The sequence below is a fragment of the Nyctibius grandis genome, chromosome 1, assembly GCF_013368605.1.
Source record: "Nyctibius grandis isolate bNycGra1 chromosome 1, bNycGra1.pri, whole genome shotgun sequence".
Lineage (NCBI taxonomy): Eukaryota > Metazoa > Chordata > Aves > Nyctibiiformes > Nyctibiidae > Nyctibius > Nyctibius grandis.
Window position 1 is genome coordinate 23,448,503 of NC_090658.1, and position 15,138 is coordinate 23,463,640.

General features: G+C 38.0%; 1 protein-coding gene across 19 annotated transcripts in view; it reads left to right on the top strand.

Annotated features, from left to right (window-relative positions):
- Nucleotides 1–14,628, top strand: part of ESRRG (estrogen related receptor gamma) — a 389,904-nt gene extending 375,276 nt beyond the window's left edge. For all 19 annotated transcript variants that reach the window (XM_068400512.1, XM_068400562.1, XM_068400553.1 and 16 more), the window contains one exon: nucleotides 10,932–14,628. In XM_068400512.1, coding sequence (XP_068256613.1) covers nucleotides 10,932–11,176 — 245 coding nt within the window. In that variant the 3' untranslated portion in view covers nucleotides 11,177–14,628. The remainder of the gene's footprint in view (nucleotides 1–10,931) is intronic.
- The last annotated feature ends 510 nt before the right edge of the window (nucleotides 14,629–15,138 follow it).

The following is a 15,138-nucleotide window of genomic DNA, read 5'->3' on the forward strand; positions in this document are numbered from 1 at the left end:
TGCTGGCCAGTAGTTTTCCCTTTAATTACAAGAAGGAAACTGTCAATAAAATCTGTTAAATGGGATGCAATGAGTGCCTTGAATGGGCGGACGGCTATTTGTTCAAATTCTGCAGCATTCAAGGTATTGACAGTTTGTTTTCTGGGGCCATATGTGACGATCAATCTCAGGCTGGGCTCAGCCGCGCTGAAAAATGAAAAACCAGATTGCTTTTGCTTACTTGTGGATGACGACTTGTGATTTGGCGCGGTCCTAGTGAGATGAGACCTTCTGCCCAAATTGCCCCCCTGAGAGTCAGGACGCGTGACTGTTTTTAGAAATAATTTTTTAATTGATTTTGTAATTAACAGTTCATCTACAATATTGACGCATGAATCCTCAGATTGATAGGAGGGAAATTGTTTTCAAAAATGAAGTTGTACTTTCCTATTTGTCTTTGTAATGTGATTTAGCACTCTGCATTTTTAATTGGAAATATAATTCAAAAACATGCAAAGCCAAAATGCTTATTAGTTTCTTTGTAAAATATTCTCCACCCCACTAACTCTGCCCTTAGTTTTAGAATATTATCTTATTTCCAGAATAAACAAAACGCTGAAATGCCTCTCAAAGATCAAAATTATTTTTAATTGAAGATTTATTTATAATTTTTGACCATTGTAAATAGACACTTGAGGCTGCTTTGCAGCTACAAGAAGGATTTTTCTCAGAATTGGTCATGCTTATTGAACAGAGCAAAAAAGTTATCTGGAATTAGGAGTCTAAATTGAGAAGTTTTTTTGTATTTATTTTGATTCTGTAATTCAAAGACTGAACTAGAAATATTTCTACAGTTTACTTGATAAAAAGGATAAGGGGCTAGAATATAGGGATATGATGTTAAATACCACTCACGCTTTTTTTCCCCCCCCAAAAAAAGACATGCAGTGTTTAAGTAATAATAAAAGATACTGCTGCCAAAAAAAGTTTAGTCATACATTGTGCATAGAGTGTATCAAAATCATCTGTAGCTTCATTAACTTCACTGAGAATTACAACCAGGGTAGTGTCAGAGATAAATACAATTCAGCATACTAAAATTCAGGGCACATTTAAGTGAAAACGTTTCCTTCCCTCATCTTCAAAGAAATAAAATTGCTGTTTTAAAATGGAACTATTGCAAGGAGGAGTTAAAAAGCAGCTGAGCCATTCGACTTCCCTTTCAACAGAATGTTTTAACTGCTGACATTCAACATTTCAGCTTCAGGTTGTACATGCAGCAGATACCAAACTTCTATCAGCTGTAGCTACGCTAACGTGTAGGTGTGAAATAGCACCTGCAGAATTACAGCCCATCAAAGAATATCGGACCCATAGTGTTTTAATTTACAAATACGGCTAAAATTAAAGTAAAATTAAAGTAAAGTAAAATTAAAGGGTTTGTCTTTTTTTATAGACAAAACCAGAAATAGCTTATTTTCACATAAATATGAACTTGATTAATGTAAATGCAGCTATATCGGAAAAAAAGAAATGCCATTATAAAATCGATCCGTTAGCAGTTAATGTTTTAACATATTTTGTTGCTAGATCTGCTGTCTTCCAAAACTTTCACTATTTATTTTTCCAGTTTAAAATGTATTAGCCTTTTTATAGCTGGAGAGAGAATGGATGAAGTATAATAAGAAATCTTAGGCGTTACAGACATTTTTGCCCTATCTGCACTGTCTAGAAAGATTCCCAGGTTGACTCTACTGTAAACAGTAGACAACGATGGTTTTATAGTTCCGTATCTGTGTTAGTGATTTATGATACAGTGTCATAGTACTTTCCCTGCTGGTGTATAGAAGAGCAGGAAAAAGAAATTGTAGATTGTCTTCATATTGATTGTATTTTGTTTGAATAAATACCACAAGCTTTGTTTGGGCCAACAAATCTCAGTATCGTGAGCATTAAAACACCCCAACTGCTAACTTTTCTTTAGGCCTACAGAGTCTACTTATGCAGTACTTGGTCGGAGATAATCCTGCCATTTGGTTTCTGAAAGGTGCGGAGGAGGAGCCGTTTTTCAGGGAGATTCTCTTGACAGCCGTTATCAAATGATCCCTTTGCAGTGTTGGCCAGTGCCACGCCACTTCTATAAATTCCCCGAAATGCAAGAAGTATCAACCTTGTAGATTGCCACTGATTTCAAATGGAGTGCGTATAGCATCTGAGAAGTTTCAACACATATATAAGAGCACAAATGGTGTATAGACATTTCAGTCCTGTGCACATTAAAAGTCTATACAGGCATGATTTCAACAGTTATGTTTAATACGTGGTGCTTAATATGGAAATTATCAGGTTAGTTTTAAACATCTGCATTGATTTGATAGTAATTAATACAGCCTTTATGCCTGAACTCCAGAGAAGTCCCTCTCACCATGGCATTGTCCTTGTCCTGTCAGTATCACGAGTTCCTTCCTTCTTTCTCTACCTTCTCTACACAAAAGCAAGTAGGTACCGTTCCACCTCACACCGCCCAAATGAAGCAAGCTGGCACCAATGAGCGCTTTGTTTACCCACGCAGAAAATCAACTTTGAATGGTTTCCAAAACATGCATGTACCAATTACTTCCCCGTGTGTAAGGGAAGGTGAAATATTTACAAAATATGTTTGGAGTGTACACAAGTGCACACCCGCACGTGGGAACGCTCCGACACAGAAAAGACGACCTACTCGTCTCTTTTGTTTCAGAAAATGCTTTCATGTATCGATTAGGTAATAGTAAATAGGGAGTTGCAGGTGAGCAGTTTTTTGAAATTGCCTAATCAGTAAGGACTAAATTGTGCCTTCAGGCCAAGTGTTGCAGAAGAGCTTAGGAGTCACAACTGAGACCAGATTTTTAAGAGACGCTCAGTTCCCATCTAAGACCTGACATAAGGAACTAGAGTGTCAAAATACATTAGCACATTTGAAAATCTGATCCGTGTGTATCTGCCTAAGAGGCTGCTGGCATCTTGAAAAATCTGACCCAAATGTGGATGCTAGGCACTTAAAAGTATAACCCTATGCACTGTTGAAAATTTAATCTTAAATGCTAATACTAGCTGTCTAGCCTGCACCGCAAGAAGGAGAAAAGGACCTCTGCTCACCATCACAATTTCTGGTCTCACTTATTAACTCTCCTAAAAAAAAAACAAACACCCTTTCAGTACTGAAGTGAGAACCAAGAAGTATCTTGCGCATTTTAGCATAATGAAGCACAGATCAGCATTGATGCCAGTAAAGTTACACGATCATCTATCCTGGTAAAAAAAATTTGTTCTTACAACTTACTTAGCTTGCCAGCCACCAAAATGGTGTACTCTGAGCACTAGGCTGTCACCATTAAATAATATTATCATAATAAAAATTAATTGGTAGAGCCCTATACATAACTTATTCCACAGGACATCATCTTTATTCCCAGTATAGATTGTGGCTTATCTTATGTCACAACATACTATATTTAGTTTCTAATAATGCATTTTTTTTTCATTTGATTTTATTTAGTCATCTTGTTAGCATTAGAATTCATGATTCAAATGTATCTATTGTGAATATATATAAAATACATATATACACACAGACCTGTGTGTTATTGTCGTGTTACCAATGTTTATTTTGCCAAATATAAATAGCAAGGTCTGTCAACTCTTTCATGTAATTTTGTATAGAGAGTGGTACAGTTTAGAAACAATTTTTTAGAAAAGGATGTTGCCACTGTAGTCAGGGTTTTCATGTTGCTTGAACAGAGTTTCTTCCTTGTATTCCATTTTCAGGTTACCAAATAGATGGCACCCACAATTCTTAGCAAAAATAAATAACTCTGCTACAATTTGCTTAATGATAGCATCAAGCAAATGGTAGCAGAGTTAATTAATGGTTTAATTTATTTTTTTCTTGTAGTTGGTCTAGTAACTGAATAACTTTGAGATACTCCTCACTTAGTTTGAAAGAGGTAGATATTATTTACGTGTTAGCAGTCTGAGACTCACAAAGGGCAAGAAGTGAGGCCAACCCAGTTGCCAGCAGGAGGACAGAGCCCCAGGTTCCTTTCTGCTGGGGCAGGACTGTAAGGGGAGCGCTGTGCTGCATCTGCCGAGGGTCAGCTCTGTGCTGACAGGCAGATTTTCTGGGTAGGAGAGCAATGGTATGAATCATAGAATGGTTTTGGTTGGAAGGGACCTTAAAGATCACCTAGTTCCAAAACCCCTGCCATGGACAGGGACACCTTCCACTAGACCAGGTTACTCAAAGCCTCATCCAGTCTGGCCTTAAACACTGCCAGGGAGGGGGCATCCACAGCTTCTCTGGGTAACCTGTTCCAGTGTCTCACTACCCTCACAGTCAAGAATTTCTTCTAGTATCTAATCTAAATCTACCCTCTTTCAGTTTAAAACCGTTCCCCCTCATCCTGTCACTACATGCCCTTGTAAAAAGCCCCTCTCCTGCTTTCCTGTAGGCCCCCTTCAGGTACTGGAAGGCTGCTGTAAGGTGTCCCCAGACCCTTCTCTTCTCCAGGCTGAACACCCCCAACTTTCTCAGCCTCTCTTCATAGGAGAGGTGCTCCAGCCCTCTGATCATCTTTGTGTCCCTCCTCTGGACTCGTTCCGACAGCTCTGTGTCCTCTGGGGGCCCCAGAGCTGGATGCAGTACCCCAGGTGGGGTCTCACCAGAGAGGAGTAGAGGGGCAGAATCACCTCCCTCGACCTGCTGGCCACGCTGCTTTTGATGCAGCCCAGGATACCGTTGGCCTTCTGGGCTGCAAGCACACACTGCAGGGTGAACCGCTGTGTCACCAATGCAATCGCTGGTCTTCACTGTTATTCATCCTGCTTTTCCACAGCACTAAACTAGTGGCCCTCAATTGTAATTATGACAATTACTTAAATCTTGTAGTGGATAAAAAGGATTTTGAAGCATTAATTCAGCGTTTTCTTTTAGTTGGTACCTTACCCCCCAGCTCTATATTCAAATTCCCATTGTCCACACTTTTACTGGCCTTATTGAATAGGTGCTCAAACCAGTTCATAGTATGCAATTTGTTCTGCATTGTGGAAATATTCCTTTAGTTGTTGTCCTCACTACCTGTCCTAGTGGAAAGTAAGCCATTTCAGGAATTAAAAAAAAAAAGGTGGTTTACTGTGTTTTAACTTACCTTATGCCTGTGGTTTTAGTTCACTGTTAATCCAGTTAGCCCCTGAAATAAATAGGTGTGTTCCGTGAAGTAATTTCTTACTACATCTTCATTTCCTGTCGTGTTTCAAAAACTGTTTTGAGGCTTCAGTTTTCATGTCTCTTCTTAAAAATAGGCCAAACCAGTGCAATCCAGACGAAGACCTTGTTCACTAAAATCAATCATACAAGCCTTTGTATTACTTTTTTGGTTTCCACTGCCTATAATTCCTGTGGACAAGGAATTCTTAATTTATTCCTCTTTAATTTCCAACATATATTCTGATTGAAGTGTCTGTTTCCAATAGAATAATCCAGATGTCAGACCATTTTTGCCATACTCTTTTGCAATGGAAAATATTCTATGTACTTGTCTCTTAGCCCAACCATGCAGACCCTAGCAAATAGGAAATTCAGGAAAGACAGGCATCATATAGGTGGTCAAAATTAAGTGTATTTGTTGACCCTACACAGGGAGGAACAAAGTAAGTACCTGGGGCAATTTCAGTTCTAGGCTGGAAAAGGATGGGAATTCTTGCTGGGTGAGGGAACCAAGAGCCTGGCTTGATTTGCTATCGACAGTTTCCATGGGATGCTTCTATCTTAAGCAATATGCTTTTCAAAATGTCACTGTGTTGTGTTTCTCATAAAAGTTATACAGAAACACAATGTGGGCGAGCACTTTGCAAAAAACACAAGTTTCCCTGTGTAAATCTGGCATACGTTTCAGGCAGGAGAGGAAGGGGTTCTGTAATTCTGAGAACAGTTCAGCCGTCAATAAACACTGCGGTGATTTTTGTGGGGTTTTTGGATTGGCAATACAACCTAGATAATAAATTCCTCTTATTTGAGACATAATCCAGATTAGGGTTTTGTTGTCCTTACATAAAGCAAAAACCATTTTGCCTGCGGTTCTTACTCTTATCCCATTCATTTTGTCCAGTATCCTACAACTTTCTAAACTGATTTATCTGTTTTGGGTTTGTGAACTGCTCAGCTGTATGGAATAACAAAAGTCACAGCCATTGCTGTCTTTCAAGTACTTGTTGATATTTGCCTCTCTGATGTGCTTTATCAGCATCTTAATGTTTGCGTTCACTGCTGCATACTCCCTGCTGCTTGATTCACTATAATAATTTCTTCCTTTATGCTGCCTGAATTTTCTGACATTAAGGAATACTTCGTTAGAGACCCCTGGGTTTCTGCTGCTTCTTGGTGATGTTATATACAAAATACATACATACCAGCCTTTAACTCTCCTCAGAGCAGCATTTTTGAGAGGTCTCCTTGCCCTCGGTTCAGGTGCTTTCCAGTCTTTAGCTAGTTGTCACCCTTTGTGGGCTGTTCTAAATGATTCCTGGGTGGCTGGATGTTTGTTTGCTGCATTTGAGATGAAGCTTGAATTTTAAATGAGGTAGATTGTAATCTGAATGTCTATCTGGACCTTGTGGTGTTTTTCTTGGATGAGACTTTCAGTTTTCTCCCATTTCTGCACAATGCAGATGCAATCAATCGGCTGATCAGAAGAGGTACAATTCTATTTTTCCATCCTGTGATGGTGAAAGAAAGCATTTGCAAGGATAGGACGAGATTCTCCAAGCAGAGCTCAATGAGTCGATGTCCTCATTTGTTGATCTCACTCTCCCCTATCGCAGCGCTGATCAGTAACAACTTTTCCCCATGTTAGACTGAAATCCCATGTTCTCAGCAGTGCGTTGTATCAGTAAGTCTTGTGTTTGTCTGTTGAGTTCTTCAGTTTCACCAGCCTGGGATGCCTTTTTTGCAGGGCATTTATGATCAAATCCTGCTTGCTTTCAAGTGACAACACTTAGAAATTACCCTGTTTAATTTCACTGTTTATAGAGGCACTGATTTTTAAGTGTATTACATCTGGGTATAGGTTTCCTCTGGATTGTAAATTATCCAACAACCCAAAAACAAACGAAAAGGGTTTTTTCTTGGTATAGGAAGAACGTTCAAAATCTTTGTATTATAAGTTAATAATTTGATTTAATATTGTCTGTGGAATTCTTTATTTCTGGATTGTCACACAGACTCTGCATTTCCTGAAGTTATAGTGGTTCTTGTTGACATTGCCCAGCAATAAGTTAACCTGCTCTGAATTAATTTCTACATCTGCCAGTCTGTAGTTACTGAAAAGATTTCTCTTTTCTTTTATTTTTCCTCCTCTTTTCCCCTTGGCTAGTTCAGCATTTTCAACCATTTTCCTTATTTTCAAAGCCTTATGCCTGAGGGATTAAGATCTACATTCGTTTAATATCAGGAATAAAGTGGAAGTTCCAGACTGCAAGGCTAAAACTTGAAGAAGGATCTTTGCAGAGATTAATACTTTCCTGAGCAATCTGCGAGCTGACTCATGGTCTAATTAAATAGCACAGATTTTGCATTTCAACATTAGCAGACCCTGGAATGGGTAAAGCTGAAATGAGTTTGAATCTTTTCTGTAAATGGGAAGTTAAATTATCATAGTGATTTTATTAAATCATTTTTAAATCTTTCGAGCTAAATTGCCATTTTAAAAGAATAGTTTGACGTCTTAATCACTATTTGAAAGTGTCCCTCTGTCTGCTATTTTTTCTTACCCCATTTCCTATGACAAAATCCATTTCCCAAGGCACAGCTTCCTAAACTGCTCCATGAACCACTCTTTGGCAGCGGAGTGCTTGCGTTAGGCCAGTGGAGAGCTGGCTGGTCCCGTTCGTCCCAGCTGCTAAATTGATTTCAAAGACAGCAACAAATACATTAAATGCTTTCCTATTATTACTTTTCCATGTAAGCAATTGCTCTGTTTACTGGAGGGATGGTATGCAATCACCCCTGCAAGGAGAGGGTAAGATCCCTTGTTTTAAGATGTTGTCCACACAGCGGAAGAGTTTGAGAGCGTGCAGTGTCACAGCTGTATCAGAGGGCAGATTTTGATTCACCACCTGTTCTTGCGGTTTCTGGGGGTGTTCTCTTCTTCTTTTCCCTCCTCACTCAGTTTCTGTGTAAGAAATATGTAGAGCATAGATATTCCCAATGCTGCAGGCCAAATTGCTATCCAAACTTCAGAGCTAGAGATCTCAGGGAAGTTTCATCGCTGTGCGAAAAATACGTTAGTCTGGACTCATCCACCTATTCGCAAACTCAAACATGGTCGCAGTTACAAATACTGATTCTCGGAAGAATCAGACCAGTGTTAAAAACTCAACATTTATAGTCAGGTTCTGCAGAAAGACCTGTCTCTTCATGTAGTATGGTGTTAAAAAAACAGTCTCAAGAAGAGTGGGTCTTTGACTCACCAAGCATTTTGTTGCTGCTAAAATGCTCCTCTTTGTCTCCCCAGCAAATCTGGCCCTGCACTGTGGGTCTGGGCAGAGGAGGAAAAGATGTGTAATTTCTGCACAAACTATGCATGGTTTGTGGAAATATTATTTCAAGTAGCACATCGTGTGTTCAATAGCACAACGGTGAATATCCAAGGGCTTGGTAAAGAGTCAGTGAGTAAAGATGACAATTTGTTTGGAGTTTGCATTCCAAATTAAGCCCGGTGGTTGGACACTATGCTTAAGACATCAGTCACGTTTGTCTCTGTGTGTTAGCATGTCTGTATCAATTACATCTGTTTGTAGGACACAGAATTCAGGGATTTTCTCTTATTGACATAGAATTATTTAATAGAACTGCCCTATTAGAAAACTATCAAAAATGTATGGATTTGGGGAATGGTCTCACATTAATTAGGACTAAATTTTGCTAGAGGTAACATTTCCCTGTCATCTTTTTTTAAAATGTTGTAGCCTTCTTTTTCCCTAAGAGAGATATTTTCGTGTTTCTCTGCTTTCAGCACAGTGCACCTTGATGTGCAGTATCACATCCCTGCAGCGTATGTCTGAACTGCGTGTGCTTCTTAGAGCATGTATTCGCTAAGACTCAGAATTATTAAACATGTAAAATTCCCATAGGACTCCATTATGTGTAATTAACAGATAAACTGTCATCAGAATCAATAAAACGTGCTAAATGATCCAAACTTGGATATAATTAAGTGTCTGTTTTAGAGCGGGAGCTGTAACTTTTATTTTTTTTCTTTTCAATTTACACATTTGTTTTGACAATAGAAGCTGGAACATTTTTGTTAACCTGTTACTTACTGGTTTGTGTTTTGGTTTACATGTTTGTGTTTGAAAAGATAGAAGTATTTACTATCTGGCCTAATTATCTGAGGAAATAGTTGCACGTCAGCTTTTAGGAAATTAATCTTAGGTGCATCTTAATTCTCTGAATGTAATTCAGATATCTGAAGCACGTGCAGAGTTTGATGTTATCATCAACGTGAGGCTCTGTCAAAGTACGGATCCAGGGCATTAGACTGCTTAATGCAGGGCTTGGAAACGATGATAGAAGTGGGTTCTTTACCATCCATCTCCTCAGTCATTACTCTGGGAACAGAAGCTTTATTCCAAAACCAAAAATTAAGATGCAAAGCAGTGTTGTAGTAACTAGAGTTTTCAAGGATATACTTCAATAATGCCATGTCTCACTTTCAGCCTGAGCTAATCTTGCACAGTGTAGCCTATCCCTAGGACTTGCACGCCCTCACAGCAGTTAATATTTTCATATGGTGTACTATTGGCTCTGTAAGTCTGTTGATCATCCAAATTTTGGTAGCTGACAGGGGCTGACTGGTGGCCTCTTTCACCTGTGACTATTCTTCCTTACTTGCATTCACCTCACTTTGGACCATATCAGGGTTTTTTTGGCATTTATGACTACATAAAAGTCAGAGAATTAGGGCTGCTTGTCTGAAGTCATCTCAGCATGGTCCAGTAACTGCGTGTTCTCAGGGACATCTTCCCTTTCTGTATCTATGCTGTTGCGGGTTTTACAGTTATTTCAGTTAGATCTTTTCTTTTTATTTCACGCTTCCATTGCTTTAATCTTTCCGGATCATGTAGCAGTTTAGTTTAGTTGCTGGTGTGCATTGTGTCTTGGCTTGTCACTCAATACTTACACCACCAAAACATCTCACCTGGAAAGGTACAGGGCGAGGTGCTTGCTTTGAGTGATTTAGAAAAAAACACAAAACCCCAGCAATAACAAGATAAACCACCCTCTGAGTGGGTAGGAGAGAAGGATTACACCTTGTAGAAGACGTTAGCTTCACAGATCAAAAGCTGTTCAGGAACATACTAAGTGTTGCCTGTCTGTTTGAATGTGCCTGAGGGAGAAAAAATTTGCTAAACCTCTCAGGAAATCACATCAAACCCGCTTTTCCCTTGTGTCAATGCAGTGGTCCTAATCGCGCGATTAGCGTCTCTGAGCAGTGGGTAACGACCATGGCTTCCAACTCCACAACCTTGGAGCCTGACGCAGAATGTTACCGAGCTTTTCCATAGCAGGGCAGTCATTCTTGCTTCCCTGATAAAACGCAGACCTCACTTCATACGGCCCTTTGGCATGATCATTTCTTCAAAGCAGTAACTATAAGAGATGGTTTATGGAGCAGCGAGGGTGACTGTTTTACTTGTTTGAGGAGGATGAGGAGAAGGATTACTTACACAAGAGTTAATTATACATTTGTTGTTCCACAGCAGTTCCAGAAGGTCAGTATAGAAACTAGTGGGTAATTATCTTCCTTCTTTGTGAAAGAGGATGGACAGAACCAGTGAAAGTGTCGTGCAGCCATAGCGTTATCTGACTTTTGGCACACCAAACTGAAACCTGCTGTTGCTCCTTTGTTTTGCAGACTCAATGCACATAGAGGACGTTGAGGCAGTGCAGAAACTTCAGGACGTCTTACATGAGGCTCTGCAGGATTATGAGGCCGGGCAGCACATGGAAGACCCACGTCGCGCAGGCAAGATGTTGATGACTCTCCCGCTTCTGAGGCAAACCTCCACCAAGGCTGTGCAGCATTTCTACAACATCAAACTGGAAGGCAAAGTCCCCATGCACAAACTTTTTTTGGAAATGCTGGAGGCCAAGGTCTGACTAAAGCATCATGGGCTTCCCCATCATGCACGTTTTAAAAAAAAAAAAAAAAAAAAAAAAAAAGGGAAAATAAACAGGATAATAATGGCAAAGAAACTTAGTGTTTAATTAAGGAAAAAATGACTGCACTGATATTTAGCAGCAAGACTGTGAAGCAGCTTTCAACTTTTTCTTCTGTGTCTTTCTGATGCAGTTTTCCTTTTCCTTTTCCTTTTCTCTCTTTTCCTTTCTGTTCTTTCCTTTCCTTTTCCCTTTTCTCTTTTTTCTTTGCTGCTGAACTTTTTAAAAGAGGTCTCTAATTGAAGAGAGATGGAAGCCAGGCCTGCCAAAGGATGGAAATCCATAATATGGATGCCAGTGAACTTATTATGAACCATAATGTCCCCAATGACAAAGGAATCAAAGAGAGAACCACCGTACCTAGCAGTACAGTACAACACGATGAACTGACTGAATGCAGTATTAGATTTCATAGGAGCAGTCTCTAATTAGACGACTAAGCGACGATGCATCGGCTGCTTCTTATCATTGCATTTTCCATCTAGATCAGTTACAGCCATTTGATTCCTTAATTGTTTTTTCAAGTCTTCCAGATATTTCTTAGGTTAGCTACAATGTAACTTTTTCAGGGAATAGTTTAAGCTTTATTCATTCATGCAATACTAAAGAGAAAGAAATACTGCATTTTTGTGCTGGCTTGAACAATGATGAACAATAATGAAGGACAAATGAATCCTGAAGGAAGATTTTTTTAAATGTTTTGTTTCTTCTTACTAACGGAGATTTTTTTGTACCAGCTTTACCAGTTTTCAGCCATTTATTAACGTGGGAATTTATCTTACTAAAGCAATAGTTGAAGGGAAGGTGCATATTATCACGGATGCAATTTATGTTGTGTGCCAGTCTGGTCCAAAACATCCAGTTTCTTAACATGAGCTCCAGTTTATAACTAAATGTTCACTGACTCAAAGGATTAGATTACACCTACAGTATATCCGAGTAGTCTAACGTATAAATATTCCGTGTGAAATACCAATCTGTAACGGTGTTAGGAGACAGCGACTGTACAAAGGTATAGTTGCTACGTGATTTCTAACTGCTTCAGTTGCAAATGAACGAGATACTGCCTGTTTGCAAAATTATAACCTCACACGCAGAAAAACCCATTGAACCAATAGTAGCTTAGAGGCAATAAGGCGAATGCTGCCGTTTGCAAAATTAAGAAATCAGAGTAGTAGACTTCTGACCAAATTGAAGAATTTAACACTTCTATACCTTGTTTATTGATTTAGATTTTATTTTGTAAATGGCAATCGTTAACAAGTAGCTAAACCAGTATATGTGCTTTTCATCCAGTATTGTCACAGCATGAAAGTCAGTCAGTTTCAAGACTGTTACGAGGTGTAATCTAATGTATAAACCGATTAGATGCCCCCAGAAAACTACAGTCGCTAAATAACCAATAAACAATAACCTCCATCAAATGCTATACCAATGTACCAGTGTTAGTAGCTGCTCCCTGTACTATGTGAACATCCTTATTCTATGTACACAGATGTAATTAAAATTGTAATCCTAACAAACAAAGGAAATGTAGTTCAGCTTTTCAATGTTTCATGTTTGCTGTGCTTTTCTGAATTTTTATGTTGCATTCAAAGACTGTTGTCTTGTTCTTGTGGTGTTTGGATTCTTGTGGTGTGTGCTTATAGACACAGGGTAGAATTAGAGACAATATTGGATGTACAATTCCTCAGGAGATTACAGTAGTATATTCTATTCCTTACCGGTAATAAGGTTCTTCCTAGTAATAATTAAGAGATCGAAACTCCAAACAAATACTCGTTATGAACAGATACACGTTGAAATCATAATATTTTCAAAACAAGGGATAATTTCTGTAACAGTTTATTATAGAATACCAATGTATAGCTTAGAAATAAAACTTTGAATATTTCAAGATTATAGATAAGTCTAATTTTTAAACGCTGTAAATATAGCTTTTATTCAATCATCTCTCAGATGTTGTTATTAACTCGCTCTGTGTTGTTGCAAAACTTTTTTGGTGCGGACAAGTTTCCAAAACTATTGCTACGTTGTGTGCTTTAAACAAAATAACAATGGGCTGATGCTCCATCGGCCTCGTGCTAGGAAAAAAAAAAAACCTGTGTATCTATCATTAGCTATATGGGACTATATTGTAGATTGTGTTTTCTCAGTAGAGAAGTGACTGTAGTGTGATTCTAGGTAAATCATCATTAGCAATTCATTCAGATGGTCAATAACTTGAAATTTATAGCTGTGATAGGAGTTCAGAAATTGGCACATCCCTTTTGAAAAATGTCAAAAAAAAATACAACTCCTGGGAAAAAGGTGCTGATTCTATAAGATTATTTATATATGTAAGAGTGCAAAAAAAAAGTTTATTTTCCAGAAAGTTTGTGCAGGGTTTAAGTTGCTACTGTTCAAGTACACTATATATATATAAATATATAATATAAATATTGTTTTTGCTGTATCACATTAAAGAACTTGGGCTTCAGGGTCAAAAGCCAATCAACTAGAAGTATACAGAAACACACAAAAAATGGAGATGTGTTAAAGGCACACGGTGCAAATTTTAGTTTTCGTTTTCTGTAATTTTTTGGAGCTGCAAAAGAACAAGTATCTCAAGACTGTAAAAGCATTACCTGAAACATAGCTAGAAGAACTGCACGGGCTTTACAATGTTGTTCATCTTAAACCTTGCTGGAGAAGAGTTCTTTCAAGACCACTTACTTAATGTGAAGTGTTGGGAAAATTTCAAAGGGTGTATGTTTTAGCCATAACAATTTAATTTCTATTTTTGCTTCATTTTTTTAATTTTTTCTTATTTAAAGCAATATGATTGTGTAACTCCCAGAAGTTACACATTTGTTTCAATCAGATCAGATTGTTGTATTTATTCCACTATTTTGCATTTAAATGATAACATAAAAAGATATAAAAAATTAAAACTGCTATTTTTCTTATAGAAGAGAAAATGGGTGTTGGTGATTGTATTTTAATTATTTAAGCGTCTCTGTTTACCTGCCTAGGAAAACATTTTATGGCAGTCTTATTGTGCAAAGATCGCAAAAGGACAAAAAAAATTAAACTGCTTATAATAATCCAGGAGTTGCATAATAGCCAGTAGTTAAAAACGAAACAAAACAACAAATAAAAGCAAACATGTCTATAGCTGTAGATGGGCTTCACATCTGTATAGCAATCAACTGTATATTTTTGTGATGTGTATCATACCGTGTGCTCCAACCAATGTCCATTTGTGTAAATGTATTTATTTTATATTGTATATATTGTTAAATGCAAAAAGGAGATATGATTCTGTAACTCCAATCAGTTCAGATGTGTAACTCAAATTATTATGCCTTTCAGGATGATGGTAGAGCAATATTAAACAAGCTTCCACTTTTGATTGCTTTTATTTTATTTTTTGTGTTGTGGGGTTGTTTTGGTTTTATTTTCTTTTTCCGAGAAGGAAACAGAGCAATTAGCATTACCTTTTGTTACTTCCATTCAAAGAGGAGCCAGCGTTATCCCTTTTCCCTCAAAGTACAATATGAGTGTAAATAAATGCTATATAAAGCCGTGTCAGAATGAATTCCAGGGTGGTACAAGACATTTTGCATACTCTTAAATATGCAAAATGTCTCATAGCACATTAGAATTCAGGCTGACAGGCCTTTATATAGCACTTATTTAATCTTAAAGCATCTTTGCATCAACCTGCATTACTCAAAATCATTGCCTCTCTGTCAATGTCATAAAAGAAAACTTTCCCACTATTTTAAGATCACATTAATATCATTAAGAAGTTCTTATTTGCTTTCTCCATCAACAATCAAGTCTCATCATTCATTTCCTACTGTAGGAGACTCCTTTTATGTGTTCTGGGTTAAAAAAAAAAACACAGTAAAAAAATT